Here is a 27782-nt window from a genome sequence, read left to right as displayed (position 1 = left end):
CTGTTTAGTGATATCACTGCAAAAGAGGAGCGATTAACAGTACTGCCCATGAAACAACAAGACGTGAGGAGAGGACATATTTCAGTCGTTCAAAAACTTTATCGAGAAAACCCAGCTCCCGGTGTACAAATTGGTGTCTATCACCACGGATGGAGCACCCGCAATGGATTTCTTGCCGAGTGCAGGCAGGACGGTGCTTTCCCAGACTTCCTGAATTGCCATTGCATAATCCACCAACAAGCGTTATGCGCTAAAATGCTCAACATGAAAGAGATCATGGACGTGGCAATGAAGATGGCCTGTTCTATTCGAGACTCCCGAGTTGTTGCTACACACCGACGTGAGACGGCTTAGTCGAGGGAAATTCCTGCAAAGATTTCGAGAGCAACTAAATGACGGTCAGTGGTTGTTAGACTTGGCATTTTGAACCCATCTGACAAACATGTTGAATGACCTTAATTTTAGAGCTGCAAGGAAAAGACAAAACAGTGATCAATATGATCAGCTCAGTTAATGCTTTCCAACGAAAGATGCAAAATCTCTCCTCAAAGCTGCAGTCATGATTTGGCAAACTTGGCGAACGTGGCGTCACAGCTGGAGATGCAAGGCAAGGCCTACGTGCAACTTGACAGCGCACGCTACACAGAGCTGATTGACAATTGTTTGACAAAACGCTTTCAAGACTTTTCTTTGCTGGAGCCAGTCGCTCCATTCATGTGCTATCCTTTTCGGGAAGATGCTGAGGTTGATTCACTCGCATCGAAAGTTGCAACGCTGTTTCACCGGAACTCTTCTGGAGTGGAAGATGAGATTTTGACACTACAAGCCGACATCGAGCTGAAGTCCAGAGCTCATGGACAGTTTTGGAACTTACTCACAGAGCTAAAGTACCCCAACATGAGGAAACGTGCTACCTCCACTTATTTATGTGAGTCAGCCTTTTTCCCACATGAAGATCATTAAGTCCAAGTACCGTTCCACCCTAGCAGATGAACATTTGGAAGTGTGCTTGAGGCTGGCTGTCAGCAGCTACTGTCCGGACTATGCATCCCCGGCTGATTCACTTCAGTGCAAGTCATCAGAGTAAACTCAGGTAATGACAAAAAAAATGACATTGTTAATTATGTTGCGTTGTGCAAGATTGGCTCATGCAGTGATCGTGGGAGGTTGGCTGCTTGAAAAGTCGATCTTGGGGCACCTCTGATGTAAATGCTTGGAGGGCCAGGTTAAAGAATGGAACCCCCGGGCCATACTTAGCCCAACCCTGGGCTCTTTTCATGTAAAAACGATGCAGGTTTGCAGTAAAACGTTGGCGCCGACATGAGGTGTAATACCTTGCCGATTGAAGGTAGGCGCAGGCGCAGCAAAACTGTCACCGCTTCAATTTACCGCCGAGAAATTACCTTTTAGCATGGGCCAGAACAAGCCTAATAAGACTTTATGGGCCAGAAGAAGCCTAATAAGACTTTATGTCACACTGTTGTGAGTTTATGGCCTCACGGAGGGGTTTTCAAGCTTCTCTTGGTACTACAGTAGTGTCAAAAATCAATTGCTACGCTGTCAAGTCGTCAACAATCTCTTGATGCTCGGCAGCTGTGGCGATGCAGCGGGATGAAATGGCGAGCGAGGGAACTGCCGCTGGATGCAGAATCCATCATTTTAGGCAGCGCTGCTGAGCGCAGAGCATCCTCCATTTATTATGGATGCCGAGAATGACGTTACCTGCAGGAACGAAGAAGAGGCTCTGCTGCTGCTTAAGGAGGAGGAGGAGGACGAGTGTCGTACACGGGGCTGTTTTGTGACCGATTAACTCATTTCGCAACTCCGTAAGGGGGCAAAAGAGGCAAAGTTGTCAGTCTGTTGATGTTTTCACCGCACAGACTACATTCGACCACGACATCAATAAGCAACACAATTATCATTTCAGTCACGACCCTTGTCAAAAACAGTCAAAATATGTAACGTTTTGCGGCATGCTTTGAATGGAGTAAATAGTTGCGCCATCTGGTGGACAAACTTGAAAGTCAGTACGCGGCTCATTGGTTTATGATGAAGTTATATTCCATCACCCTATGTGTATTGTACATATGTAGGATGGAAGGAAAGCAACACATTAGTTTTAAGGAAGGAAAGAAGGAAGGAAAGATGCATCAAAACAGGTGTGATGGAAGGAGGAAGGAAGAAAGGAGGCAGGTAGGAAGGAAGGCAGAACAGTAGGCTTAAGGGTGTAAAGATACAGGAATAAAAACAGGTGTGATGAAGGAAGGAAGGAAGGAAGGAAAGAAGGCAGAAAAGTAGCTTTAAGTAAAAGGTATGCAGAAATAAAAAGCAGATCTGAGGGAAGGAAAGATGGAAGAAAAAGGAGGCAAGGAAGGAAAGAATTCAGGAAGGAAAAGATGTCAGGGGAAAAAAAATGTCAAAGCAATAAAATGAAACTTATGGCGCACTGTGTCTTATGCGAATCAAACCGTGACATAAAAACCAAGGGACGAACCGAACTGTGACTTTTGGCGTACCGTTACACAACCCTACACTCCACAACACGACACGACACAACACAACACAACACGACACGACACTCCAATCAAACAGACGGCTTTGCGCTAATACAGAGAGGATGACCCCCCTCCTAAGACCACTCCCACCTCCCACTTCTCCTCCATCTGTCAGTGTCATGTCCGACAGGCAAAAGGGACACACACACACACACACACACACAATGATCCAGTCAGCGTTATTACGAGTGTTAAAGCTGCGAGCTAAATTGCGTCCCTCGAAGGAAATGTGAAACAATTGAGATGAATGAATATATGATTTGTCCACGATGATGACAGGCATGCTAACAGTTAAACTGGCGAGACTTTAAGGACCACTTGGACATTCATCTACACAACGCAATATTGAGCAGATAACACAATGATACGTGGAATGCAAATATTTCAACTCACTTTTGTGAGATATCGTATCTGTCGTTTTTTCTTAGAAAATTAGAAATTAGGATTTTGATGTGACTCCAAACTTTTGAATGGTAGTGCTTTAACCGTATAAAAAACTGAAACTCCATCAAACGTTTTCTCTAGACATATACTGTACATTCCTTTTTAGACAAACAAAAATACCTGTGTTCTTCTTTGAGTATCCCATTAAACCACCAAGTATTATTCTATACCACCGAACTGCAAAAAAAAAAAACGTAACTAGCGCAACAAACATCGATTTCAGCACGAACTGCAACAAAGCAACCGTCCGTGGTCTTATCGATCGCTCCTATCGCATGAAATGTGTTGTCAGTGGCAAAGGGGGGAGGGGAGGCCACACCCTGAAAAGACTCCACGGGCGTTCAATTAAGTGTCATTCACTCACATTGATTGTGATGCACCGAATTGAACTCTGGAGTTGCCATTGAGCCTTTAACAGTAGATCCCGGACTGATCTCTGACAAAACACATGAATAAATAAACTCCTCAGCAGTCACGCTGAGATTCCTCCATCGCTCACAGGAAGACGAGAGAGAAGAAAAAAAGCAAAAGCGACGATGGCCGCGTGGTGCTTCTGTGCCCCGAGGGGGGCCGTGCTATGCGGCTAATGCCCTCTCACTCACTTTATTGTCCCACTGAATTTGTTGACGTACACTAAGTGGGTCACGGCTCTCAAGGCCCTGGCGCAGATTTGGTGCTGCCGTCGTCATGGCGACCATAGTGGTTGATTAAACATGCGAGGAAGACGAGAAAGAGGAGGTGGTAGCTGAAAAACACGCTCGCCTCAGGGGGGGAGGGGGCCTGCACGTTAAATATAGGAACGCACAGGGAAGATGCCCCACTTCTTTCTAGTTTGACAGCACCGTTGCAATGCTAAATCTCTTGAGTCATTTTTGGGCGTTCAGACTTTTACAGGCCAAAGAAACCCATGTTTGGTCACAAACACCAGACACCAGAGCCATGTGATTTCTCCCAGCCAATCAGCAAATCGTGCTCATGATCGTGAGGAAGTTACACAAAGTCAAAAAGTTCCTTCAGTTAAAAAACTTTCAAGTAGACTGATCCTAAAACTGTACAGTAGCTGTCACTTCCAAAGATCAGAGTTGACCTTGAAATGAACACCTGCTTTCTCTTTTGTTATTTTCTTGATCTTGATCCTGCATGAACACTAAGAAAACAAGTCATCCATTAATAGCACGAAGAAAATTCACTGGAACAATTGGTGGAACTCCCTTGACCACAACCGGACTATTACTTTCATAGCATCGGAACAATGTGAGGGTGTAAGTTTTTGTATTTTTATCAACACCCTCGCAATCATGCAGGTTTAACTGTTACTGCTACGACTACAATTATGACCCTATTTTTCAATGAATATCATCAAAAGTCAGCATGATCCATTTTTCCCACTCCTGTTCTTCCGTTAGTTGGTTTTACCTCTTGCTTGTTTGCTCGCTAGTTCACTTGCTCATTTATGTTAGTTCACTCGTTGTTTCATTTGGTTTCTCGCTCGTTTATTAGTTACTTTGTACGCGCGGTCGTTTGATTGTTGGTTCACTCGGTCGTTCGCTGGTAAGTCAGTTTGTTCAATCGCTCGTTCCTTTGTTTTTCAGTTTTGAGACAGTTTGCTCACTTGCTTATTCGTTTGTTGAATAGTTCGGTCCTTTGCTTGTTCATTAGTTAGTTTGGTTGTCTGTTTTTTCGCTCGTTTGTTACTATGTTTGCTGTCTCACTCGTTAGCCTGCTCACTTGCTCGTTCCAACGCTCCACGGTTGCTTATTCATTTTTGTCTTCATTTATTTGTTTATCCAGGCGCCCGCTCACTTGTTTTTGTGTTTGTTAGTTCGCTTTTACTCATTCACCACATGACCCGGTTGTCCATTCATGGGTTAGGGTTAGGCACCCACTTTTTAACATACATTTCTACCAAAAACAGGACTGGAGTGTCACTTGTGTCTTTTGAGTTTTCGGTCAAAAAAGTGAGACATGAATGTTTAGGATCATTCGGCCTTGGTGGAGTTCTGTGTTGAAGTGAAATTAAATAGGAACGGTGAAACAAAAGGATAAGGCGAGTCTTGCGAGAAGATTCTTGGCTCGGCAGACACTAACAGGTGTTCAATTCTCACTTTTTTCCATTTGGCTGAATAATACTCGGTGTCACCACAAGCCAAGTGTCATACCTCCTCCTGCTCATGTTCCCACTACTCTCACTGTCCTGTGATCAGTGACTCTGACTTAGCTGCTCGCTATGCGCTCGTGTCGAGCTGTGTGTGCTTCTAGTGTAAAGTAGCGACACGTTAAGTGGGCAAAATGTCCACCTGCTTCTTGTGACTCGTCGTCAACTCTGATCGCTACCTCACAGGACAACAAGTCCTATTTGAAATATTTGAAATGTCCGATACACTTGCAACCGAAAAGGTTTCGCTCGTTCGTTCACTCACTTGTCCTTTTGTTAGTCAGTTAAGGAGGAGCACCCATGTATAATGCGCACCCCCAAAGTTGACCTCCAAATTCTGGAAAACCCTTCTACCTATGTACAATGCATTTTTACAATGCATGATTTTGCGTCTACCCATAGGATCAAAACATGTAGTATTATCTGTATTTTTTCAAAGAATTATTCTGAAGTTAAACACTTTATTTGAACACGTAATCCTTTTTTGAATTTACTTGCTCTTATTTTGAAATTCACAGCCCTACTTTTATTGAGTAAATTAGAAAACACACAGTTGTACTCGTATGTTATTTACCTCTGTACCCATGTATCATATGCACTATTGACTTTTGAAAAAAAATTTGGGGGAAAAAAATGCGCATTATACACGAGAAATTACGGTAGTTCACAATCTTGCTAGTTTGTTTGTTGGTTAGTTCACTTGTTTTTTTTGTTCTTGTTTTATTATTCCACTTTTTAGTTTTTTAGTTCACTCATTCGGTCACCGGTTACTTGCTTGTTTGTTTTTGTCGTTGCTCACAGCTTGCTCATTCAAATTAGCTCATTTAGTTGTTCTTCTGTGAGTAAATTCACTCTCTCACCTGTGAGTCAGCTTGTTCACCCGCTTGTTCTTTCATTAGATCACTCACCGGTTGGTGTTTGCTGGTTCGTCGTGTGAACGAAGTTTCGCTCACTCATTACTAGTAACGCTCTTTGGTTAGTAAGCGCACGTGCTTCCTCATTAGTTTGTTCGTTTACTCAGTTTGCTCGTTCTTTTCTTTGTTAGTTCCCTCGCAGACTTTTAACTTTGTTTGTTCATTTGTTTCCTCACTTGTTAGTTTGTTTGCTAGCTCGTTCTTTCTCTAATTTACTTGAAGTTTAGCTCATTCATTTGGTAGTTTGCTCGTGTAAGTTCCCTGAGTTCTTTTTTTTTTTTGCTTGTTAGTTTGCTCACTTTTTGCTCATTCATTTATTAGTTCACTCATTAGTTCCTTTGTTAGTTCATTCATTCGTTAGTAAGTCACACACACACACACACACGTGTCAAATTTCTACAAAACCGATTTGGAATTCTTAAACAACATGTAACACGTCGGAGGGAGGACCTCCGCCAAGTGGAAGTAAAAAGCAAATAACTGAAAAACCGACCACAGTGCAGAAGTATTTGTACTTTGTTACTTCCCAAAGCTGCTTATAAAGATGAGATCACCGGCACTACAAATCTAATCAGATCCTATGCAAGAGCTGCAAGAAAAAGGATGCGTCGCCAGCCCAAAAAAGTGCAGGAGCAGCTTGCATGGATGCTTCTTTTGGTCCGATGCGCATTTGTGTTCGAGGCAAAGGCTCTGCTGAAGAGCAGCGCACACATCATGACAAACAAGTTGGTCTATAATCTTACATTTATGTACGATACACAAAAGTCGAAACATTTTTTGAAAAAAACAAATATTTTCTGACATAGATTACACATAATTACATATATGATGTAAGACAGCAAGCGCTCAAAATGTTGTGGTAGTTATTGCTTGACTGAACGAATTTCAGCTGACAAAACCCTAACCTTGAATAAGGACAGCCTCACGCAGCCTTTTTAGTATCCTGAGCGTAATAGTTGTTAATGTTTTGATGATATGATGTGATTTTCTGTCATGTTTGCAAATGTTGCTGCACATAGTCAATATTGCACTGATGCTTGATTTGAAGAAAATCGTGAATCGGATCGAAATTGCAGAAATGAATCTCCCTGATAAATCGGAATTCGATTTTTTGGGAAATGGTTCAGCCCTGGTGGTCATGGATGACCTCGTGCTTTCCTTACCACATTCTGTCGACATGTCGTGATTGAGGAGGTGATGACGACGATGGTAATGGCTTCTCTTGGCCAGCGCCATGGCAACAGTTAATTTTCCCAGCTAGGAGCTGAATGGATTTTCTAAGGGTATCCAAAGAGTACAGGATGTACCACAGAAGCTGTCACAAGAAGTCGCTAAAAAAGAAGGGCTTATTGTGTAAGGGGCATTTTAAAGGATAGGAGGCCCTTAAAGAAGTCACACCGAGTGCCATACAGTACAGATCATTTGATGATCGGATCGAATTTTGATACCGTGCTCCGCCCACATTAGGTGGGTCAGTCATAAAAGCTTCACCATCTGATTAGGATTGGGTCTCATTTGTTTGGCGAATTCCTTCGTAGGATTTCGTCAAAGAACGAGGCAGAAATGGCTGCTCCAAACTAAAATAGCTGACTTTCTGTTCTATTCCGGGCATGGCTCCGTTAGACTTTTTCGTGTCCACCTAATTTCCTGTGGGTCAGTCAAACTTATTTTTTCTAACTTTCCAAAGGGCACTAATGGGTGAATTTTTGGCCTCAAAATTGCATTGCTTTTTTTTTTTCACAATGTGGGTGGATCATGCTGGCGGAGACTGGGCTCCATACTTTTATTCTAGATGATCACATCTAAGCAAAAAGAATATGGAACGGAAGAATACGAACATGAACCCAACTTTAGGGGTCCTGTATGTGATGCCCCCAAATTCACGCAGTTGTGCACCTCTGAAAAGTTTGAAAAAAGTAGCCGTTGGACACGGCGGCACGGTGCTCGACTGCCTCACAGTTCTGAAAACCGGGATTCAATCCCCGGCCCCGCCTTGTGGAGTTTGCATGTTCTCCCTGTGCCTGGGTGGGTTTTCTCCGGGCACTCTGGTTTCCTCCCACAAAAAAAACCATGCATGGTAGGTTGATTGAAGAATTGCCCGTAGGTGCGAATGTGAGTGCGAATGGTTGTTTGTTTATATGTGCCCTGCGATTGGCTGGCAACCAGTTGAGGGTGTACCCCGCCTCCCGCCCGATGATAGCTGGGACGGGCTCCAGCACTCCCGCGACCCTTGTGAGGCTAAGCGAGAAAGAAACGGGATGGATAGCCATTGGACACCAGTTTCACCGATCAACAGAAAATGAGTTGGACACGTCTCTCATAACAGAACAAACAAAAAAAGTCTCACGGACCCATGCCCCAAACTCAACAGGAAGTCAGCCATTTTGGGTTGAAGCAGCCAGATTGAGTGAATTCCAAATGACTAAAATGTTGATGTTTATGATGTTGACCAATCGGAAGCAGGTGTTGCTCCATTCCCTATCCGTCTAATGGCCATTTTGTTGGAGGAGCGCCACCTCCAGGAACCACAAAGAATTTAACCATAAACTGACTGCGTATTGAAGCAAAAATAGGAATCATGTCTTGAATCATTCATATAGTGGTTTGCATGCAATTAAAAAGTAACATAACTGGTAGCTTGACTTACGAGTGCCCCAACTCGTACAAACAAGTATTCCAAATTAGCTTCGGATATGCAAGTGAAAAACAAATTGAGCAATGAAGGCACTGTCATGCCCTTTAAGTGGGCAAGGAGAGCCACAGCAGCTGATGCCTTTCAATGAACGGGTCAAACACAAACATACAAAACGAGATCACTCGCACGGAGCCGCTGTAGGCCACGATTCACACCCAGGCGCTCACACGCAGACTAACCCGGCCAAACTGATTGACTCCAGCTCCTGATGTCACTCACTAGGCCACGCCCTTTAAAGGCACACATCCCACACAACAATTCAGTAAATACATTTTATCAAGAGAGTACATTTCTTTGCAATTTCTTTTGTTATGTTTTCTTATGTTTTTCGGATTACAATAATGTGCTGTTTTCCTGTATCAAAAACGTAACCCACAAAATCTGCTGTAACCAAATAATAAGATTTCAATTCCTTGCATTGGTTGCGGTCTGATGGATTCAAACGCGGAGGCTCGGCCGTTCGTACACGGAAGCCTCATCGAGCAAACAAAGGGAGTCTAGCGCACCCCCGAAACCTACCCCCACCTCCCTGGTTCACACCCCTCTGACGACCCGAACACAACGCACGCAGACGTGTGCGCTCCAGTCGAGTGAGCCCACTCAACGGAGAAAGAAAGAAGTGCGCTAACAACTGCTCCTTCATTTACTACTTATACGGAGGTCGACATATTTCTTATAAACATTAAAGACGCCGCTCACCTTTCTGGGCCTGCCCCTCATCCATGTCTTCTTCCATCGTGTTTGTTGTGTTTTAAAGCAGCGCTAAAGAAGCCTCTCTGCGTTTCAGCGTCTTCAGGTCGTTGGCAACAAATGGTTAAGTCCACAAAATGATGTCGTTTTGCTGGCGGTGGTTCCGGGGAATGCTGTCAGCTCTCCGTCAAGCATCCGTCTTTGTGGTGCTGTCCATCGCACGCTGCTGAGACGAGTGCTGAAAAGCCCTCCTTGGTCCCTAGGGGAGGAGGAGGAGGAGGGGGGTGGGTTGAGTGAGGAAAGGGGGGCTGTGTGGAGCAAATGCTGTCTCAAAAGCGCATGTGTGGTGGGGGAAGGGGGTGGGCGAGCGCTCGACGAGGCAGGTGAAATGCGCGATGGGAACGCTGCGACGAGCGTCTAGAGCAGATCCATGTTTGGAAAACAGAATCACCACCCAAAATGGCTCAACCCGACACCCCCGACTTATCCACTTGCTTCGCTGCATTCATGCCACAACCGCCTTTTGAAGAAAAAAGGGGGGTTGGCGGGGGAACATCTGATTTTCAAATGGGATTCTGCTTAATCGTATTCGTCGTACACATTCTATTGTAATTCCCTCTTAATTCTGAAAACTGACATTTCACTTGTCATCACCACCAGGAAGATTCATCCATCCATCCATCCATGGATTTTCTGAGCCGCTTCTCCTCACGCGGGTCGCGGGCGTGCCGGAGCCTATCCCAGCTATCATCGGGCGGGAGGCGGGGTACATACACCCTGAACTGGTTCCCAGCCAATCGCAGGGCACATACAAACAAACAAACCAGTCGCACTCACATTCACCCCTACGGGCAATTTAGAGTTGTATATTCAGTTCCATTTTATGTTAGCTTGTCAATTTTTTGGGCTGCTGGGGTAATGGTTACAATGTCTGCGTCACAGATCTGAGGTTCTGGGTTTGAATCTTTGGCCGTCCTGTGTGGCGTAATGTGGGTTCCGGATTCTGCCCATATTCCAGCAACGTTGTTGATAATGTTAGATTCACTCAAGACTATGGATTGTCCACATATATAGTGTACCTAAAGACATCCAGACCCATAAAATCCATAAAACCTTTATTAACTGTATTGGCCTCCATTTTAGGAAAGTGGAACATGAAGTTTGTTTTCTTTTTAGGAAACGCGCAACGAGACAAGTGCAGCAGTAACAATTTCAAATGAGCCGAAGGTCTCCTTACGTCAGAATCCATTTTTTTATGCATAACAGCTCAAAATACAGTGGTGACACAGCTTAAGTTTGACACCTATGCGGTAAACGGCATAAGGCTTGCAAAACAGGTGGGTTTGAAATCGCCGACTGTGATGTAGTTTTGTCAATTCATATTCCTAGGCACCTGCCCACTTCGTCTCAAGCCATACAAATACAGTCCATAATGTATACATACTGTATGTTGTGTTTCACAACAAAATGAGCTATATTCCTAATTTATGACTAAACACTTGATAAAATAGTGACGCTTGCATTCACTGTCGCCAGCGATAATCTTGGCAGCAAGTTCAGTTCAAACGAATGCGAGCTGATGACGAGCATAACCTAAAACAAATATCCTTTTCACCCACATCCAGAGCAACGACTTGGCAAAAAAACACGTGGGCCGCACTAACACTAAACTTTAACGTCAAGGAGACCGCAAAATATCGTCTTGCGGGCCTCAATTGGCCCCCCGGGCGGCGAGTTAGAGACCCATAATCCAGACCAAGCTCTTTTTGTATATTTAAATTAGGGAAGATGAGTGATCCAATCAGAGCAAAGCTCATCTACATGCCGCATATTAATGAGAAATCCGGCCGTCTCAAATGCCAGGCTGTAAAGACCAACGAGAATAGCTCGAAAAAGGACATTTTGCGCATTTACGACCAAAATGATCTTGAAAACCCGATAAAAGGGCATCAAAGATTAGAAAAATCCAATTGAAAAAAAACTGATGGAAGGAAGTTTGGCATACCGCCAAAAGGATATCGCGAGCCATGACTGAGCGCCGCTGTTTGTTGACAGAGGGGGAACTTCCTGGACAGAAAAATCTGAACATACCTTCAAACACTTAGTGAAACAAGTGTGTACAAAAAAAGACCAGAAAAGACACACGAAGTTGGGCGAAGTTATTGTATAATTTCTGTGATAGTATTCTCGTGACATCTGATGATGGACAGACATTGGCTTGAGGGATGTATAGATGTGTGGGGGTTGGACAAGGGGATAAACAAATCATGAAGATTTCATTTTAGGAAGTGTGCTTATGCCATTCAGAAATGATTGCCATTACTTATTAATGTGCAGAAGTAAAGATGAATCAATATTTAAATAGTTAATGTAACACACTCCACGCTGAATCAATTATTCATTCATTGAGGGCCTCTTTCATGAATTTTTATAATTACGCTGCTAGAGTGGACTCGCATTTGCGTTACTTTGACATAAACATTTGTTTGTTTCTTTGCAGGATTACGCAAGCGCTGACATTTCCACTTAAAAACTATTGGTGCAAATCCAGACAGGCGTTTTTTCTTATTTGGACACGACATTTTTTCAATTTTACATTTAATGCTGGACAGTTATCATTTCTCGTTGTTAATTGTATTTCTGTGCTGGACATTTTCTTATTCCACTTCTGTGATGGACAGTTAGGACATTTTGATGTTATACTTCAGTGATACTAGATGGACAAATACTGAATTGGATTTTTCTTACATCTGATGCTGCACTTTTAGGCCTTTGTTTTATGTTGTATGGTGTTTTTATGTGATGAGGACCACAATGGAAATAAGCCCTAGGGCTTAATTGTGTTTTTATCCTCGGTGATGACGCTTGAATGTATGTCGGAAAGTGCAAACGTGCTCTTTTTGTGAATCGAATCAAATCAAAAAGACAAGATACAACATTTTTTCATTCTACTTCTGTGATGGAGCGCTACGTTTTCTTGTTTAAGTTTGATTCCAGTAATTATGGACAGCTCCATTTTCCTCGTTTTACATTTGATTCATGTAATGGTTGAGAAGTATTGTCTGTGACGGAGCATTTTTTTGTAATGTTGTTTTCACATTCTACAAGCGGGATGATGGACAGTGAGAACATTTACAAATATTTAGTTTTACTTCTGCGATGGTGCACAGTTGACATTTTGGAGTGAATATACACTACAGTTAAAAAGTTTTGGGTGACCAAGAAATGGCCTTCTTTTTTTTTTTCAATGAAAATAAGAAACAGAAATAAAGTCTACAAATTATCGCTATAGTAAAAAAAGGGTTGTTTTTTTTTTTAAATGAGATTGACCTCCAAACTTTTGAAATGTGGTACGCACGTTTTCATGGAAGCCATGAAATGTCATTTCTGTACATGCGCCCACCCTTGGCCTGGATAACGCGGCTTTGGTAATCAGAGTGGGAGATTTGTGTTTTGTGGGAGGAGGAGGTCCTCGCTCTTAAACAGACCCCCCCACCCACCGACCATCCTCCCATCCTCCCTTCCTCAGTGTGGCGAGGAAAAACTCAGCAGATGGCGATGCACTTTCTTAGGGCATTTTCAGGCCTGGTCTCGCTCTTCCATTTACTGTCATACGCACAGCTAGCGCTCGTTAGCACGGCAACATGCTTGATTGTGTATTACGCGATGGGTGCAGCACGTAGGCGCAAAAGAGGCTCACAGTAAGCTTATTACTGTTTCCAGTGTGGGTTTTGCTCCGTCGTCTCCATGGCAACCGAGCCGAGCTCGCGGGGATGTGTCGATTTCGATTCAAGTGTCACCTTCTCAAGCATATGATATGTTCTTTTTTACATTTATAGAAGAAAGACAGGAACGTGTGCGTATGTGTGGACGCTCAGTAAAAGATGCTAAAAAATTGGAAGTAGGCTGTACGCTGCCATGGAAACAAGACGAGCCGACACAAGACACGCTCGCTGCGCTGGGAGGACACTTCATTAGGGACGCTGACCCATGGCAGGCAATACAAAGAAAACATTTTACAAAGATGATAATGCTCACTTTGAACATATTTGTTGTTGTAGAAAAGAATGGGAATAGAGAACCACGGGTAATTGGCACCCTCCCAAATTTTTAGACCGTAATTATATATAGATGCCACAAGATGGCGGTCAAAGGACGATGTTGGTACTTCAGCACCAAGATGCCACCAGATGGCACCAAATCAATACTGTTATTGCCTGAGCACGAAAACAGCGAATGGCAAAACAGCGTTTTTTTTTTTTTTTGCAAATAATGTAGGATAGGCCCCCCTCGCCCCTCGCCCCCCCCCCCCCCCCCCCAAACAATTGTGCAAAAGTAAATTCGCAAATGCTGAATCGCGACTATACGGGGGTTTACAGTAATGGACCCCCACCAAACATTTAAAAAAAAAATAATTACCAATATTAATTATTTAAATCATCTATACAAAACCAAAATATGAACCCCAAAACGTTTTAATATCATTTCAAACTCATCTTGCAACATTACCCTTAAAAACAAATTACAGATGATTTCCGAAAAATGCACCACAAGGGCACATGTACGTACATGCACTTGCAGTAAAGACTCTCTGTAACTTCCACTAACAATCCAGGTTAAATTTAGTGAAAAATGCAAATAGGTGAATTTGTAAACTGGGAATAGGCGGAGGGTTCACTGTATTTAGTTTGGAAATAATGCGAAGAGAAATTGTCAGTTCAGAGGTCGTGGGTTCAAATCTGGGCTGTGCCCACCCTTGGTGGGCATACCCTCCCTGTGTCTGTGCCTGTGTGGGCTCACTCCACTTTCCCCAAAACATGCATTTTAGGTTAACCGAAGACTCCAAATTGTCCGTCGGCGTGAATGTGAGTTGCCTACACGTGCCCTGCGATTGGCTGTCGAGCAGTTCAGGGTGTCTCCCGCCTCTCGCCTAAAGTCAGCTGGTCTGCATGATAAGCGGGACGGAAAATGGATGGATGTTATAAGCAGCATCCTGGCATTCTCTACGATCGTACAAGTGTACAAATAAGCCAACCGCTGTTAATATTATGACTTAAAGGCAAAATAAGAAATGACCTGTTCCTGGGTAAAACTCTCCCATCGTATTTTTTTTAATAGTACAGGCATGTTTTATGTTGCATTTTAACATTTTTAACTGTTGTACAAGTGGAACAAGAAGCTAACCGCTATTCAAAATGTGACGTCAAAACAAGAAATGATCTGTTCCTGGATCAAACCATGGCTGTCACTGTAATCGTTTTTATCTGTACATGATATGTTTTGAATTTTGACATCCTTAACTTTTGTACAAGTGTATAAATAAGATAAAACCAAACAACTCACCCTTTGATGTCACAACATGCAGAGGGAGATGACCACTTGTGCCTGGGAGGTGCGTCTCTTCACCTCAACAGCAAAAGCAGTCCAACGCGAGGTACGTTTAACTGTCATCGCTGCAGCCGGGACACTTTTACAATCTGTTAAAGGCAATGTTTTACGTTGCACTGTGGCATTCAGAACTATGATACAAGTGAGAAAAGTAAACCGGGGTTAATAAAGTAAAGGCAAATAACGCACTAGTGTACGTTAACGTATGGTCTTACCTTTTCCTATTGACAACCCTTGTTGAAATTGTTGAAATTTCTCCTAATTTGGGAGTAAGCAAAAAAAAAAAAAAAAAAAAAAAAAAGGGGGCACTCAAAAGGTAAAAGAAAAAGCCATGTTCATCCTTTGATGCTGAGGTCTTGAGGAACAGTACATTGATATCTGTACTAATTAAAGACCATTTATTGCACATGAGACATTAATCCTCACGTGAGTAAATCTGAAGCATGAGTTCAGTCAACGACAAACAAAAAAAGGAACCAGGTGGATGCTGTTTTATTTACAGGCTGCAGTGATGGACTTCACTCATCCCTTTCAATGCAGCCACCTAGTGGTAATTGTAGACCAAACATGATGACGTCATGTCTAAAAGTAACACAGTATACAGACTGTGTCCTGGTTTACAAATGGGTTCCACCCTTCAAGTATAAACTTAAAAGCAGCTTAATCTTTTGTTAGCTCTCTATTTACCAAATTGTGTGTGAGCAAGCCATTCTTGATTGTGACTCGTGTCAGATTGTTGCATAAGTTTGGCTATTTATTAATATATATAACGCTGCCCCCACACTATGTGTTTTTTTCCCCACCCAGGACTTGGCAGCCAGGCTGGGCGGAGAGCAGCCATTTTCAAACTGTCTCGACACTATCATAGAGAAACAACTACATCCCTCACGGGTCCACTGTCACTGCTAGCATGTCAAAGCTAAAAGGTAAGCAGAGCTGCGTTGAATTTTGTTGGATGCAGAGTTTAGCTTCAGCCACTTAGCTTTTGATAAGCGCCATATACTTGATGTCAAGGCGAAAGCGATGACGTCGTGGGGCTGGTGAGGGGCTAATTTTGTTTGGAAATGCATCCATGCCCCACATGCACACAGCGTAGTGAATGATTTCAAATGCTCATTGTGTCTTTACAGTCGCTCGCTTTGTTTTACCCACTCTGAAAAATGGGGGGGGGTTTGCCGACGTGTCCGCAATATGCTCCAATGTAATTCATGGTGATGAAGTGCTGCCTCCACCAGGGAAAACACAATCCACGCGGTGGCTCGCATGTGATTCACAGTTCACACTCACTGCATTAGTTTCGGCTCTTTCGGTAGTTGCCATTCCCTTGTTTGCGTGAGACAGGCTCGACCTCTCAAAACAGACCAACTTCAGCAAGACCAGAACTAGGGTATATACAGCGTACTGTATTGTAGATCCTTGGGGGTATTTTGACAAAAGCATGTCACAGACATTTTACATTAGGAGCTATTTTGATTTGTGAGAGTAAAAAAAAAAAAAAAAAAAAGCATGAATATCTGCTTTAACAGCTTTGGGGAAGTCTTCTGGCGGGCTGGTTGACTTTGATGGTCTTGTACGAGACAACAGCACCACTCAGTGGTGACTGGAGGCACAGCTCTAGAAAACACAGGAGAAGCAGTGTTTAGAGCAATAGTTATATTAATGCCCGGCTTTAAAAAACAAACAAAAAAAATAAAAAAACATATATATATATATATATAGTGACCCTCTCACGGCTAAAAATGGTAACCAAAATGTTAAACAGAACTTGGTATGATGCTGAATAACTTCAAGACTGAGCATGGAGGTCTTCGTTTAAAAATGACTCAATTCTTGCAACCAGTTTAAAAGGTCCTGGAAAAGCAACATTCATGTCTAATCGTGTTGAACCAGATGACAAGAACAATACAGTCAATAGTCAAAATTAAAAGGTAGACTTAGGGAGTTTTCATTAAACCGTCCTGTCTTATTGCAAATCAAATTGCAATTTTTTCCAATAACATTGCAACATAATGGAAGAGGTATGTTGCCTGCAATAAAGTGTTATTTTTGTATTTGTTTATTTAATCTATTTTATATTATATATGTAATATTACAATAATTTTTATTGATGTATCATCATTTTGATATTGTTTTTTTTTTTATTTATTATGGTTGTGAAAGTGCACTGAAGCAGCCTCACCAGACAAATGTTGTTCATCTCGGCTCTGATGTTTCCCGGTCATCTGTTTGAGTCTTGACTTGGCCACGTTTGCGCGCCCTGCTGATGAAGAACACGTTCTCTCATTACATCCTTCGCTCGACACAAAATGACCTCCTACTGGTCTCACCGCGGTCAGTCGGCGTCCGCGCCGCAGTCTTGTCCTGCAGTTGCTTGCAGATGATGGCCTGGGCCCTCCTCGCGTTGGTGAGGGTGTCGGGCAGGGCCATGATCTCCGTCTTCCTCAGGTTGCTCTTCACGGCCGCGGTGGCCGTGGAGCGAGCCACCGGGGGGAGGAGCTGCTGGTACTTCTGGTCCGAGAAATCCAACTCTGGGGTTTGAGCTGTTCGAGGCCTGCAGGGAGGATTTTGATTATTAAAGCAGACATATTATGGAAAATTGACTTTTGAATGGTTTCTGTCCAAATATGTCCGGCGTACCTGCCCACCCATCAAATATGAAATTAAACAACCAAGTAAATACTTTATGAAGTATTTACTTTTTTTCTGAAAATGTGCCCGCTTGGAATTTTGCCAGATTATGACTCTACGGTGCTTCTACGCTCATGACATGTTCAGCTAGTGTAGGGGAAGCTCCAGAGCCACTTTCAAGCAAGAGCAAGTCAGGGCAAAGGATTAACACTATCGTCCAGAAACACCCACATCCCTCGTGGGTGTGACGCCCCTGCTATCACGCCAGAGCCAAAAGGTAAGCAGAGCTGCATCGAGTTTTGGTAGATACACAGATTAGCATCCTGAATTTTGTCTGATTGTGACATAACACCCGTCCATCCATTTTCTATGGTGACTTTGGGCAAGAGGCGGCGCAATTTTCAATAATCCCGCCCCTTCACCGAGTTCCTCCACCCATGACTTGGGAGGGAGGCTGGGTGAAGATCATGTTCATAACGCTCGGTGCTGCTACTTTCAGAACTGGCATCATGCACATCCTGTTTTCTTTGCGTCAGTTTATGATCGTCTCTGCGCGAAAGTGTCACCTCTGCTTGGTCAGGACGGTGTACACCTGCTGCACCAGCAACTCGGCCACTCCCGGTTTGCAGTGCATGGTGCCGTAGACCAGCTTCTCCGTCAGGTGCAGGTGCAACTTCTGCACTGTCTGCCGGCACAAAAACAGACGCTTTGAATGGTCTAGTGGAAATGAAAGCGATGGCATCACACATATATAGGACCTTCATGGCATTCTTTCCCTTCTTTAAGGGATCACAGTCAACTGGAAACAGAATAAAAATAATAGCAATTACATTTTGCCTTTATCTGTTTATATCATCATATTTGTCCTCCTCTTACCCGACGTATCTTGTTCCAGTTGTCCTGCTTGGCAGAGAATGACGTTCCCTTGCTGTAGGCATGCATTTCGAAATCCCTGGGATAATAACGGCAAAACATCTCGGCCACATGGTAGCCACTGGAAAAATCCCTAGGGGCAAAAAAAAAATGAAGAGAAAAAAAAGCAATGCTCAACTGTGTTTTTTTTACATCTTGAAACAACAATTCGAGATGTAAAACGACAATTATCAATCTTATCAATGAATGGAAGTGTATTTTTCAGGATGATGAAGCGTATCAATTGTTAATCTTATCAGCTAATTGAAGTGTATTTGTCAGGACAACTTTGATCTGTGTCCGTAGTTCGAAATGCATCCCCGCTGACGTGCATGGCTGAGAACAAGAGCACAGCCACTGTTGCCAAATTAGCCTTTTGGTCTTCTCTAGATGCTCTTTTTCAAAAAAGCAACTAGTAACTTGAATTCAAACAACAAGGGCAGAATTCTTTTCACATCGTTGTGTGTCTTACAAGGAGGGAGCTCAACGGAAGGCATCGCAGAGCCAATCATGCTGATTGTTGCCAAAGACATGGTGCCCATTTATACTTTGCAAAAGCGGTGATTTATTGGCAAGTTGCAAAATTTAACCCGAGGTATGTGCTTTCAAGTGCCTCGGCTGTATAACCCTACACGGGAAAAGAGCCTGAGAGAGCTGGCAACAGACATATGCACCGGCCCAGCCATGTTAAATTATTAAACATTTCAAATGTTAACGTTATTATTCCTGTGGAAGTTAATATGTTTGGTATCAGGACAATAAAACAATCCAAGGAGGAGGAAACCCCAGATTTGCAAAACTTGTTTTGAGTCAAGTCATTGTCGTTTTCTTTTATTGCAAGTGAAGAGAAAAATAATGTGATTTATGTGCGGGGGAAAAAATGCTGATTTTATCGCCCAGCCCTAAAGGTTGATTTTAATTTAAATCTTACGTACGAGACACAACATTAGGTACACCTTTCTTCCTGATTGTAGTGTTCACCGAATGATAAGGTTATGCGCTGAAATACACGTAAAACTAAATAAATATGATAGTAAATATTACGATTACGACTTCTAATCATATTTGTAATATTTATATGTATTTCTATTTGTTTTTAAATCCCATTCGATGACTTATTTACCTGCGTACGTTCATTGGCTGAACGGTCAGTTCGAGGCTCTGCAGCCATCTTGTGACGTCCCTCGGCAGCCCCGTCATAATTTTCTTTCTTTCCTTCTTTCTTTTTTTTTAAACCCTCCTTCTTGGTCTCTTTCCCGAGCCAAATACGGCGCGAAATGAACCGACCTCTCCCTGTTTACGACTCGTCGTCGTCGTCCCTTAATGACACGGAGGTGGCTTGAGCTAAAGCTAAAACTAGCAAGTGTGACGTAGCGAGCTTCGTTGTGTGGCGCGTCTCCATGGAAACAACGTTTCTTTCTCGTGGTTTCCAGGTGGGAGCACGACAAAGGCTGCGGTAGCTCTTTGTTGCCCCGCGGTGGTCAACGGTGGAACTACTACATTATACCCCTGTTAAATTTGGTCGTTTTCCGAACAAAAGTTGTGATTATATAAGACGTCATGTTTATTGTGAACAACCATAGATATCGTATGCAACAATAGATGGAGCCTGGACTTAAAGAGCGTATTAGCGTGACATGCAGCGAGTGGCCGCCATCTTGAACCGGAAGTCCCGCTATGGTCCCGCCCCTCCACTTCATTCATTTCCATTGAGACATTGGGCATGAGCGCGCATAAAATAAAGAAGACAAATCATAACTTGCTGAATTTTTAAGCGGTTTATTTTGTTACAAACGTCAGACATGTGCATACGATAGAAAAAAAAATCAGTGTGCGTTGAAACGATTTCTTCACTCAAAAATTGTTACTTTTAAGGAATTGGTTGAAAACCAGTCCAGTTAGACGCATGAGGCCCCATCACAATAGACGGCTAATATAAAATAAAGGATTTTATTGAGTTTGTAACAGTCTACAATGCAAAAATAGAATTCAGAAAAATACAATAACATGTTTTCAAAGTGCATTTTCTTCCAGATATTTATAGAGGCTATCCCCTGAACCACCAGCCATCCATGGGAACATTATGGAAAACAGGCAGCTGACAAAAGATTGAACTTGGGTGGCTATTTGTATAAAAGCAATTAAAAAGTCACTTTTGCCAGGCGGCCATTGTCACTGGTACTGCAGGAAGTTCCTGATCCGGCCAGGCAGGGGCAGGTGGCTCAGCAGGTGCAGTCGGTCCCGGCCGACGCACTTCCTGATACACTGGCGACACAGCTGACTCAGCAGTCGCGGTGTGGCTACAATGTAGAAAAAATAAAAAACACCCAACGAAAGGCGTTCAAGTAATAAAAGAGATAAGTATGACTTTACCTTCGTAGAGGAGCAGGAAGCCTTCCGTCAAGGTGCCGGGCGGGGCCACGTCCACCGGCCTCCGACACTCGCCGTTCCGGGCGTTGATGTCGGCGCCAAAGTCCAGCAGCAGCTTCACCACCGCTGTGCAGTCTTTCTCTGCCGCCGCGTGCAAAGGCGACTCCAGGGATTTGCCTTTGTGGACGTTAGCGCCTGAAAGGGAAACACAAAGTATCTCAAATATAGTGAACACCCACTGGATATGCTTATAAATGCGCATATGGACAAGGCTTTTGCACCAATGTGTGAATGCGCAGATTCAGCAAATAGCTGACATAGGTTCCAGAGTAAGAAAAAAAAAAAAAAAAAAAAAAAACACGAAAAAGTGATGTTATGAAAAGCAAAGAGATTTTCTTCCACTTTCAATAATGTCTCGGAAACCATTTTGTGTTAGCCTCGAGACAATTGCGCCGGTAAATATCACAAACATGTGATATTTAAACACCTCCAATGTTCACCTTTACCAGAGGTGGCTGGGAAATGCCACGCGTTAACACTCATTGGATGCATTTTGGACCTTTCGACTAGAAGAACAACCTAAATCAAAGATGAGCAAAAAAACAATGATGGCATGGCATGTATTCTAGAATATTGACAAATTTGAAGCATCAGTAATCTTATCTTTGTTTAGAATTGACACAATGGATAGAATGTTTTCGACCGTTTTGTCAAGAAAATTAAAGGCAATATTGTCCTGGCATTGAAAAAAAAAAACCCACGATGCATTCATGAGCGCTGAGAAATCGGAAATCCAATAAACTAGAGTTTATGTTTGACAGTCATTCAACAAATTGGAAATATTGAATATTTTCACCAAGAGCATCAAATGCAATTATTTCATGCCATCATTGAAGAAATACAATGATGCATTCAATTATACTGCGAAATCACACTACTATAGTTTATTTGAGCTGTAAACAGACAAATTGATGCTGGATCCAAAATGTTGGGCATTTTCGACAAGAAGCTCAAAGGTGAAAACATAGAAAAGCAATAATGGCACGGCATCACTGAAAAAAACAATGCAATGATCCAAAACATCACTAAGCTCGTGTTTGTTTTGTTTGTAAATAGACCAGATCACACAGCGGCTCCATGATAGGGGAACCTTTTTTTTAAGCAAGAAAATCAACGGCAATGATGTCTGCATGAGAACTTAACATACCTTCCCTCAGGAGCTTCCTGGCGCATTCCAACTCCTGACAGGCGCAGGCCGTGTAGAGCGGCGTGCCAAAGTGAGGGACGTCCATGTCCACATCCGCACCCCATGTCAGCAGAACCTCCACGCAACCGGAATGACCTGGAAAGGGGATAGATTCAAACATTTCTCAAGAATATACAACTTTTCTCCATCGAAAATATATCACTTATTCAAAATAGCAGATTTTTCAATATTTGACAATAGAAAATATTTTTGAAATTCAAATGAATTTGCAACTTTTTTTCCACAAAGATATCTGACTTTTTTGATCCCAAATATTTGGATTTTATTTCTACATTATCCAAATTGTTTTTTTCTCATGAATGTAAGACTTTTTTTTCTCTTGTATTGCAAAATGTCAAACTTTTAAACAAAAAATATCAGACTTCTTTTCCTTAAAAACATGCTTTTTCTGGAATATAAACAAATGATCTCCAGAAAACATGGTTTGTTTTTGTGGGAATTAACACATTTTCTTGAAAATTATTTTTATAAAAGGAAAATATCTGTCTGTTAATTAAAAACATCCCACTTTTTCCCTCTCAAAAAGATCCAATTTCTTTTCAAGAAAAATACGTATATTTTTTTCTCGAAAAACCAGTCTTGTTTCCCGTGAATATACATTTTTACTTTTTGCCCTGAAAGATAAGAATTTTTCTCTCTCAAAAATTATAACATTCTTAAATTGAAAACATTCTTCCTCATTCTTGAAAATGTATCAAAATGTAATGGAAAATACACAAATATTCTACAAAGAAATCTCACTCTCACTATTTGTTTCTAGAAAATATAAAAAATAAAACTCACAAATTTAAAAAGCTATCCGATTTTTAAATCTAATATGTACAACTGCTTTCGAGAAATATCAGACTTTTCTTTCTAGATTTCATTTTTTTCCCTTGGGTGAATTCACAACATTTTTTCCCAAAAACTTTTCTCGAAAAATATATGACTGCTTACTAGAAAATATGTGATTTGTGACTTTTTTCCCCTCAACAATATCCCAATTTCTTGTCTAGAAAATGTCACTTTTTTTCCACCCTGAAAATATAATCCGTCCAATCTTTTTTCAAAAATATTCAACTTAAAAAAAGTTTTTTTCTTGAAAATATCACACATGTACTAACCCCCCCCCTCCTCCAAATATAAACCTATAGGACCTTTTCCCTCGAAAATACTGCCCGAAGTGTACTGACCTCTGCTGGTGGCCTCGTGGATGGGTGACGGTTGGTGCGCGAGGCTCTGAGCTCTGGCGCCATTTTCCAGCAGGACTTCGGTGCATGCCACGCTGCCCACCGCGCAAGCGTTCAGCAGGGGCGTGGCGCCGTCAACCGTTGAGGCGTTGACCTGTAAACACCCCAGTTGGTGTCGCCGTTGGGAAAGTAGTTGTCACCGTTTTGTGAAAGTCACCTACGTCGGCGCCGGCGTCGACGAGGGCTCTGGCGCAGGGTGGGTGGTCTCCGAGGCAGGCTTCGTGGAGAGGAGTCACCTGGTCGAGGGTCACGCTGTTTACGTTGTGGCCCTGATGGCACACACACATAAACACATTTAGTTCAGTGTTTCCCAACCTTTGCGTCAAGGCCCGTGTTTTACATTGGGAAAAATATCATGGCGCCCCAGCCAGCGCAAATGTTCCACAAAGTACATACTGCAACATTGGAGATCAATGTACTTGGAAATGGATTTGCTGTGTCTGAATGTAGATTTGTATTCTGCTCAAATATGTTTTATAAGAATCATTTTTTTTTTAAATATAACTTTTTCTTGAAAATGTGCAACTTTTTTCGATGAAATATGACCTTTTTCAAGAACATTTTGAGAAACTTTTTCTCAGAAATATTTTTCCTCAATGATTTTTGCTATTTTTCCGCAGATGTAATTCAATTAAAAATCGAATTAAAAATAAGCCCGTTTTGTTAGAAATACGTGGCTTTTTTCCAAAACTCTTTGGGGACTTTTTACTCAAAAACCAAATGATGTGGGATGCCTTTGTAAAAGGGACTTTAATCGCTCAACCCAAAACAAGTCTATTTTCCGGAATCCAGATCTGCAACAATTGAGCCACTGAGACCCCGACGACTGACTGACTTGCTTTCTGAGTTCTCTATCACTTCCTGTGATGTTTTCGCTGGACATTAAGGCTGCTTTGAAGAACGCGGCCATCTTGAAATTGGGAGCGGGGCCAGTTTTGCAGTGATTAATCAGGGAAAGCACTGAGTGCGACAAAAACAACTGTCCCCTCTATGTGAAAATTGGAACTAAACCTTGATTTCTTCCAAATGACAGAAATTGAATGAGCCCACTTTTGTCCTCAGCGGCGTTCATCGTGGTCCGTGCCATACATACACCTTTCATAGTTGAACGGATTTGTAGTGTTGTTACTCTTTGGGTAGTCCCACGTAGACATATACGCTAATAAATATGAAACTCCAACGAACGAGCCGCCACCTCTCACCTGCACAATGAGAGTCCTGAGGGCAAGGAGGCGACCCTGACTGGCGGCGTCGTGGAGCGGCGATCGGTCCGTCCAGGAACCTGGCACGGCAAAAAAATGCATTCATTAGAGCATCGCTCCGTTCGTTCGATGTTCCGTTCGTCAACCGTGAACGCTCCTTGCTGAGAGTCCTTTACAACAAATCAGGCTACGCTACGTCGCACAGGTTATTGTGTGCAAAAAAAAAGAAAGATAACAAGGTTAATCGCTGAGGTGAGTGTAGTCATTTTTACACAATTTAAAGTGTTTACTATGCACAGCTGGAACACTCAATATTCAATTACGCTTGATTTATTGAGCAAAAATAATCAAGCATAAGTGATACAAATGTCAATATGTCCTCATGCCCTCACTTTATTAGGTACACCTGATCCATTACCAGCGTTATACAAAAACAGATACCTTTGGAAAGGAAGAATTATTGAGACAGCACAACGTATTGAGCAGCCTGTTCTACAAAATGTGTGTTTAAAAAAAAAATACAGATTTTTTTTCTTGATAATATGTACATGACATTTGAATCTAAAATAAACAATTTGTTCATACCTTTTTTATACTTCACCTATTTTCACTTTTTTCTTTTTTTTTTTTTTAAATCCTTGACAATAGCAGACTTTTTCATTTCAAAGATACAACTTGTTCTCTCAATATCAGGAAAAGCCATTTTGATCAGCGGAACTTTATTTGGGGTTCGTCAGAGGCACACTCTGGTGGCAGGTGCGTGCCATGAGTTTCTATGTGATTGAAGGCAGAATATACAACTTTTTCCCCACCACATATATTATTTGAAAATGTATGACATTTCCTTGAAAGTGTGAAAATTTCCCCCCAAAAAAGGGTGAACTCTTTTCAATTAAACTTGGGCATAAATTAGTCATAAAATGTGGTCTGAGTTTAATTTAAATCACAAGAATAAACAGAGTCTGCTTAAAATAATCCTACACAATTACATATTTTCATATTTTTATTGAAAGTAACGTAAAGATTCACAGGAAAGGGAGGAACAATTTAGTGAACCTCTCGGGTACGGATTCTCCAAGAACTAATCAGTCAAGTGTGAGTGGCTTAGGCTTAAAGCTGCTCTCTCTGGCCACAAGGGAACACACACAAGTTTAGAATTGTCTCTTGTCAAGAAGCGTTGCCTGATGTCTACCATGCTTCTCTCCAAAGAGCTCTCCGAAGACCTACGATTAAAGAATTGTTGACTTGTATAAAGCTGGAAAAGGTTCCAAACCTATCTCTAAAGGTCTTCATGTTCATCAGTCCACAGTTAAGCAAAATAGGGAAAGTTCAGCACTGTTGCTTCTCTTCAAAGGAGTGTAAAGATGACTGCAAGCGCACAAAACGCAATGCTCAAACAGATAAGAAAAACAAAAAAAGAATGCTAGAGTGTCAGCTGAAGACTTACAGAAAATCACTGGCGCATGCCAACATATCTGTTAAAACAAAGCCCCCATATGTAAAACATTGGACAAGAATGGGGTTCATGGAAGTCTAAAAAAACATTGCCACATGTTCGAAGTTTGCTAAAGAGCACTTGAATGTTCCAAAGCACTACTGGCAAAATATTCTGTAGACAGATGAAACCTCAGTTGAATTTGTTTTGGAGGAACACACAACGCCATGCGTGGAGGAAAGATGGCACAGCACACCAACAACAAAGCATGGTGGAGGGAACATCATGGTGTGGGCATGCTTTGTTACCTCGGGGCCTGGACAGCGTCAATGTCAAAAAATTAATTCACAGGTTCATCAAGATATTTTGCAAAATAACAGTTGCTCGAAAGAGGGTGGGTGTTGCTCCATGACAATGATTCAAAACACAAAAGCTAATCAACAACAGAAGGATTTCAGAAGAAGAAAATACATTTTCTGGAGTGACTCAGTCAAAGTCCTGACCTCAACCCGATTGAGATGCTGTGGCATGACCTCAAGAGAGCTGCAATAGTCACACCAGACATCCCAGGAACCTTGCTGAACGGCAAGAGTTTTGTAAAAAGGAATGGTCCAAAATCTATCCTGATCATTGTGCACGTCTGATTTAGATGAAGATTACACTACCAATGACCAATGACCAATTCATGGAGAAATTCCAAAGGGTTCACATACTTTTTCCTTCTCTATTATCTATAAAAAGTATATAAGGTTTTTCATCGAAACGTTCTCACGTCTCTCCAGGAATGTTGTTGTGGTTTCGCCTTCGAGCGGGAGGGGGGCGTCACTGTTCACGACTGGAAATGGAAACTAGGCCAGTCACGCACGCGCGTGCGCGCGTTCTATTAATACAACGGAGAAAAGGAGTTGCCGGCCTTGCAGCGTCTTGCCACAGTAATGAATGTACAGTTGACATTAAGCTGATTAGAGCACAGTTTGGGATCACTCATCATCTTTTAATGCGAATATAATGAAATGAATGTGATGAATAATTCAATAGAATCAGTCTGGTTAGCATAGTGAATTAGTGGCTGCTTTATCCAGACAGGTTGCCGCTGCGCGCACCGGCGTCCGGTGTTGACTCACCGCGCTGCTGGGTGTAGTCGTAAAACTCGGCCGATATCCTGGCCGCCTCCTTGCGGTTGCCGCGGACGATGTAGAAGTAGGTGAGCAGGTTGAGGGAGATCTTGACGAAGAGCTTGAAGCAGAACAGCGCCAAGATGCTGAGGTAGACGTTGGACAACTGGGCCGCGAAGGGTTTGTTGTCACCCGTGGCGGCGGCGCTGCCAGCCAGCTGCTGCGTTGCGTCGGACATTTCCTCTGCTACTGTGACGGTGAAGGCGGGACACGCTGATAGAGAGGGGGAAAAACAGAATGGAAAAAATTCCCTGCAGCTGTTGGGGAGACTGAGCGTGACTACAACGGTGTTATTGTAGCGAGGGAGCAAAGGCAGGGGATTGGGAATAACGCTCTGTGTGCTATTAATAATAATGTATCATAAAACACAACACAATACTATATGCAGCACATTGCCAAGCAAAATTGAGTCACTGGGAACTAGAGTGGGCTCACTCCAATTTGGTCATCTGCAGAAATGAATAGGGGAAAGGGACATCTTTCAGATGAATATTAATCTCGAGTCTCAATCAAGATTTAGTTCCAATGTTGACATATAGGGGGCAGTCTATGCTCGCATCCTCCAACAAAGTGAGGTTCAGTGACTGAGAGAAGAGCGAATGTTATTGATCATTTTTCATGAAATAGTGATAGATTTGACTGAGATTTGAGATTTAACGTTTTTTTCAAATTCCAGTTTGTTTCTTTCCTCTCAGGCAACACAGATTATGCTGAAATAAAACC

At 42.4% G+C, this 27782-nt stretch overlaps 3 protein-coding genes and 1 long non-coding RNA gene across 5 annotated transcripts in view; 1 reads left to right on the top strand and 3 right to left on the bottom strand.

The window, feature by feature from the left end:
- Window positions 1-15082, bottom strand: part of gpm6aa (glycoprotein M6Aa) — a 28164-nt gene extending 13082 nt beyond the window's left edge. Inside the window, exons 1-2 of the mRNA XM_061788665.1 lie at window positions 14797-15082; window positions 9463-9712 (exon numbers count right to left, since the gene is read on the bottom strand). Coding sequence (XP_061644649.1) covers window positions 9463-9499 — 37 coding nt within the window. The 5' untranslated portion in view covers window positions 9500-9712; window positions 14797-15082. The remainder of the gene's footprint in view (window positions 1-9462; window positions 9713-14796) is intronic.
- On the top strand, window positions 588-17111 carry LOC133485246 (uncharacterized). Its single transcript, XR_009790645.1, has 4 exons — window positions 588-1093; window positions 14819-14887; window positions 15649-15767; window positions 17002-17111. It is a non-coding gene; the product is annotated as an uncharacterized LOC133485246 (long non-coding RNA).
- spata4 (spermatogenesis associated 4) lies at window positions 16325-20668 on the bottom strand. 2 transcript variants are annotated; one of them, XM_061788667.1, is made up of 6 exons: window positions 20535-20668; window positions 18346-18475; window positions 18036-18154; window positions 17169-17392; window positions 17021-17101; window positions 16325-16455 (listed from the first exon to the last, which is right to left on the bottom strand). In XM_061788667.1, the coding sequence occupies exons 1-6, from the start codon at window positions 20549-20551 to the stop codon at window positions 16361-16363; spliced, it is 666 nt and encodes a 221-aa protein (XP_061644651.1). In that variant the 5' UTR covers window positions 20552-20668; the 3' UTR covers window positions 16325-16360. The 2 variants fall into 2 exon arrangements, with proteins under 2 accessions (XP_061644651.1, XP_061644650.1); XM_061788666.1 differs by lacking the exon at window positions 20535-20668 and adding an exon at window positions 19505-20034.
- Window positions 20145-27466, bottom strand: asb5a (ankyrin repeat and SOCS box containing 5a). The gene is made up of 7 exons (XM_061788664.1): window positions 27009-27466; window positions 24450-24529; window positions 23409-23516; window positions 23191-23341; window positions 21959-22093; window positions 20755-20946; window positions 20145-20681 (listed from the first exon to the last, which is right to left on the bottom strand). The coding sequence occupies exons 1-7, from the start codon at window positions 27235-27237 to the stop codon at window positions 20554-20556; spliced, it is 1023 nt and encodes a 340-aa protein (XP_061644648.1). The 5' UTR covers window positions 27238-27466; the 3' UTR covers window positions 20145-20553.
- Between the last annotated feature and the right edge of the window lie 316 nt (window positions 27467-27782).

This window comes from Phyllopteryx taeniolatus, chromosome 10 (genome assembly GCF_024500385.1).
Source record: "Phyllopteryx taeniolatus isolate TA_2022b chromosome 10, UOR_Ptae_1.2, whole genome shotgun sequence".
NCBI lineage: Eukaryota > Metazoa > Chordata > Actinopteri > Syngnathiformes > Syngnathidae > Phyllopteryx > Phyllopteryx taeniolatus.
The sequence above is the reverse complement of the archived record's forward strand: the minus strand, read 5'-3'. Positions and strand labels throughout refer to the sequence as shown.

Excerpts from the sequence above, each read along its gene's own strand:
- spata4 (XM_061788666.1), bottom strand. The coding sequence starts at position 19,581 with ATGACGGGGCTGCCGAGGGACGTCACAAGATGGCTGCAGAGCCTCGAA. Across the intron at positions 18,155-18,345 it reads ACTGGAACAAGATACGTCGG|ACAGTGCAGAAGTTGCACCT; the intron begins GTAAGAGGAGGA and ends TTGTGCCGGCAG. Across the intron at positions 17,102-17,168 it reads GCGGACGCCGACTGACCGCG|CAGGGCGCGCAAACGTGGCC; the intron begins GTGAGACCAGTA and ends GTTCTTCATCAG.
- asb5a (XM_061788664.1), bottom strand. The coding sequence starts at position 27,237 with ATGTCCGACGCAACGCAGCAGCTGGCTGGCAGCGCCGCCGCCACGGGT. Across the intron at positions 24,530-27,008 it reads CGACTACACCCAGCAGCGCG|GTTCCTGGACGGACCGATCG; the intron begins GTGAGTCAACAC and ends TTGCCGTGCCAG. Across the intron at positions 20,682-20,754 it reads CTTCCTGCTCCTCTACGAAG|CCACACCGCGACTGCTGAGT; the intron begins GTAAAGTCATAC and ends TCTACATTGTAG.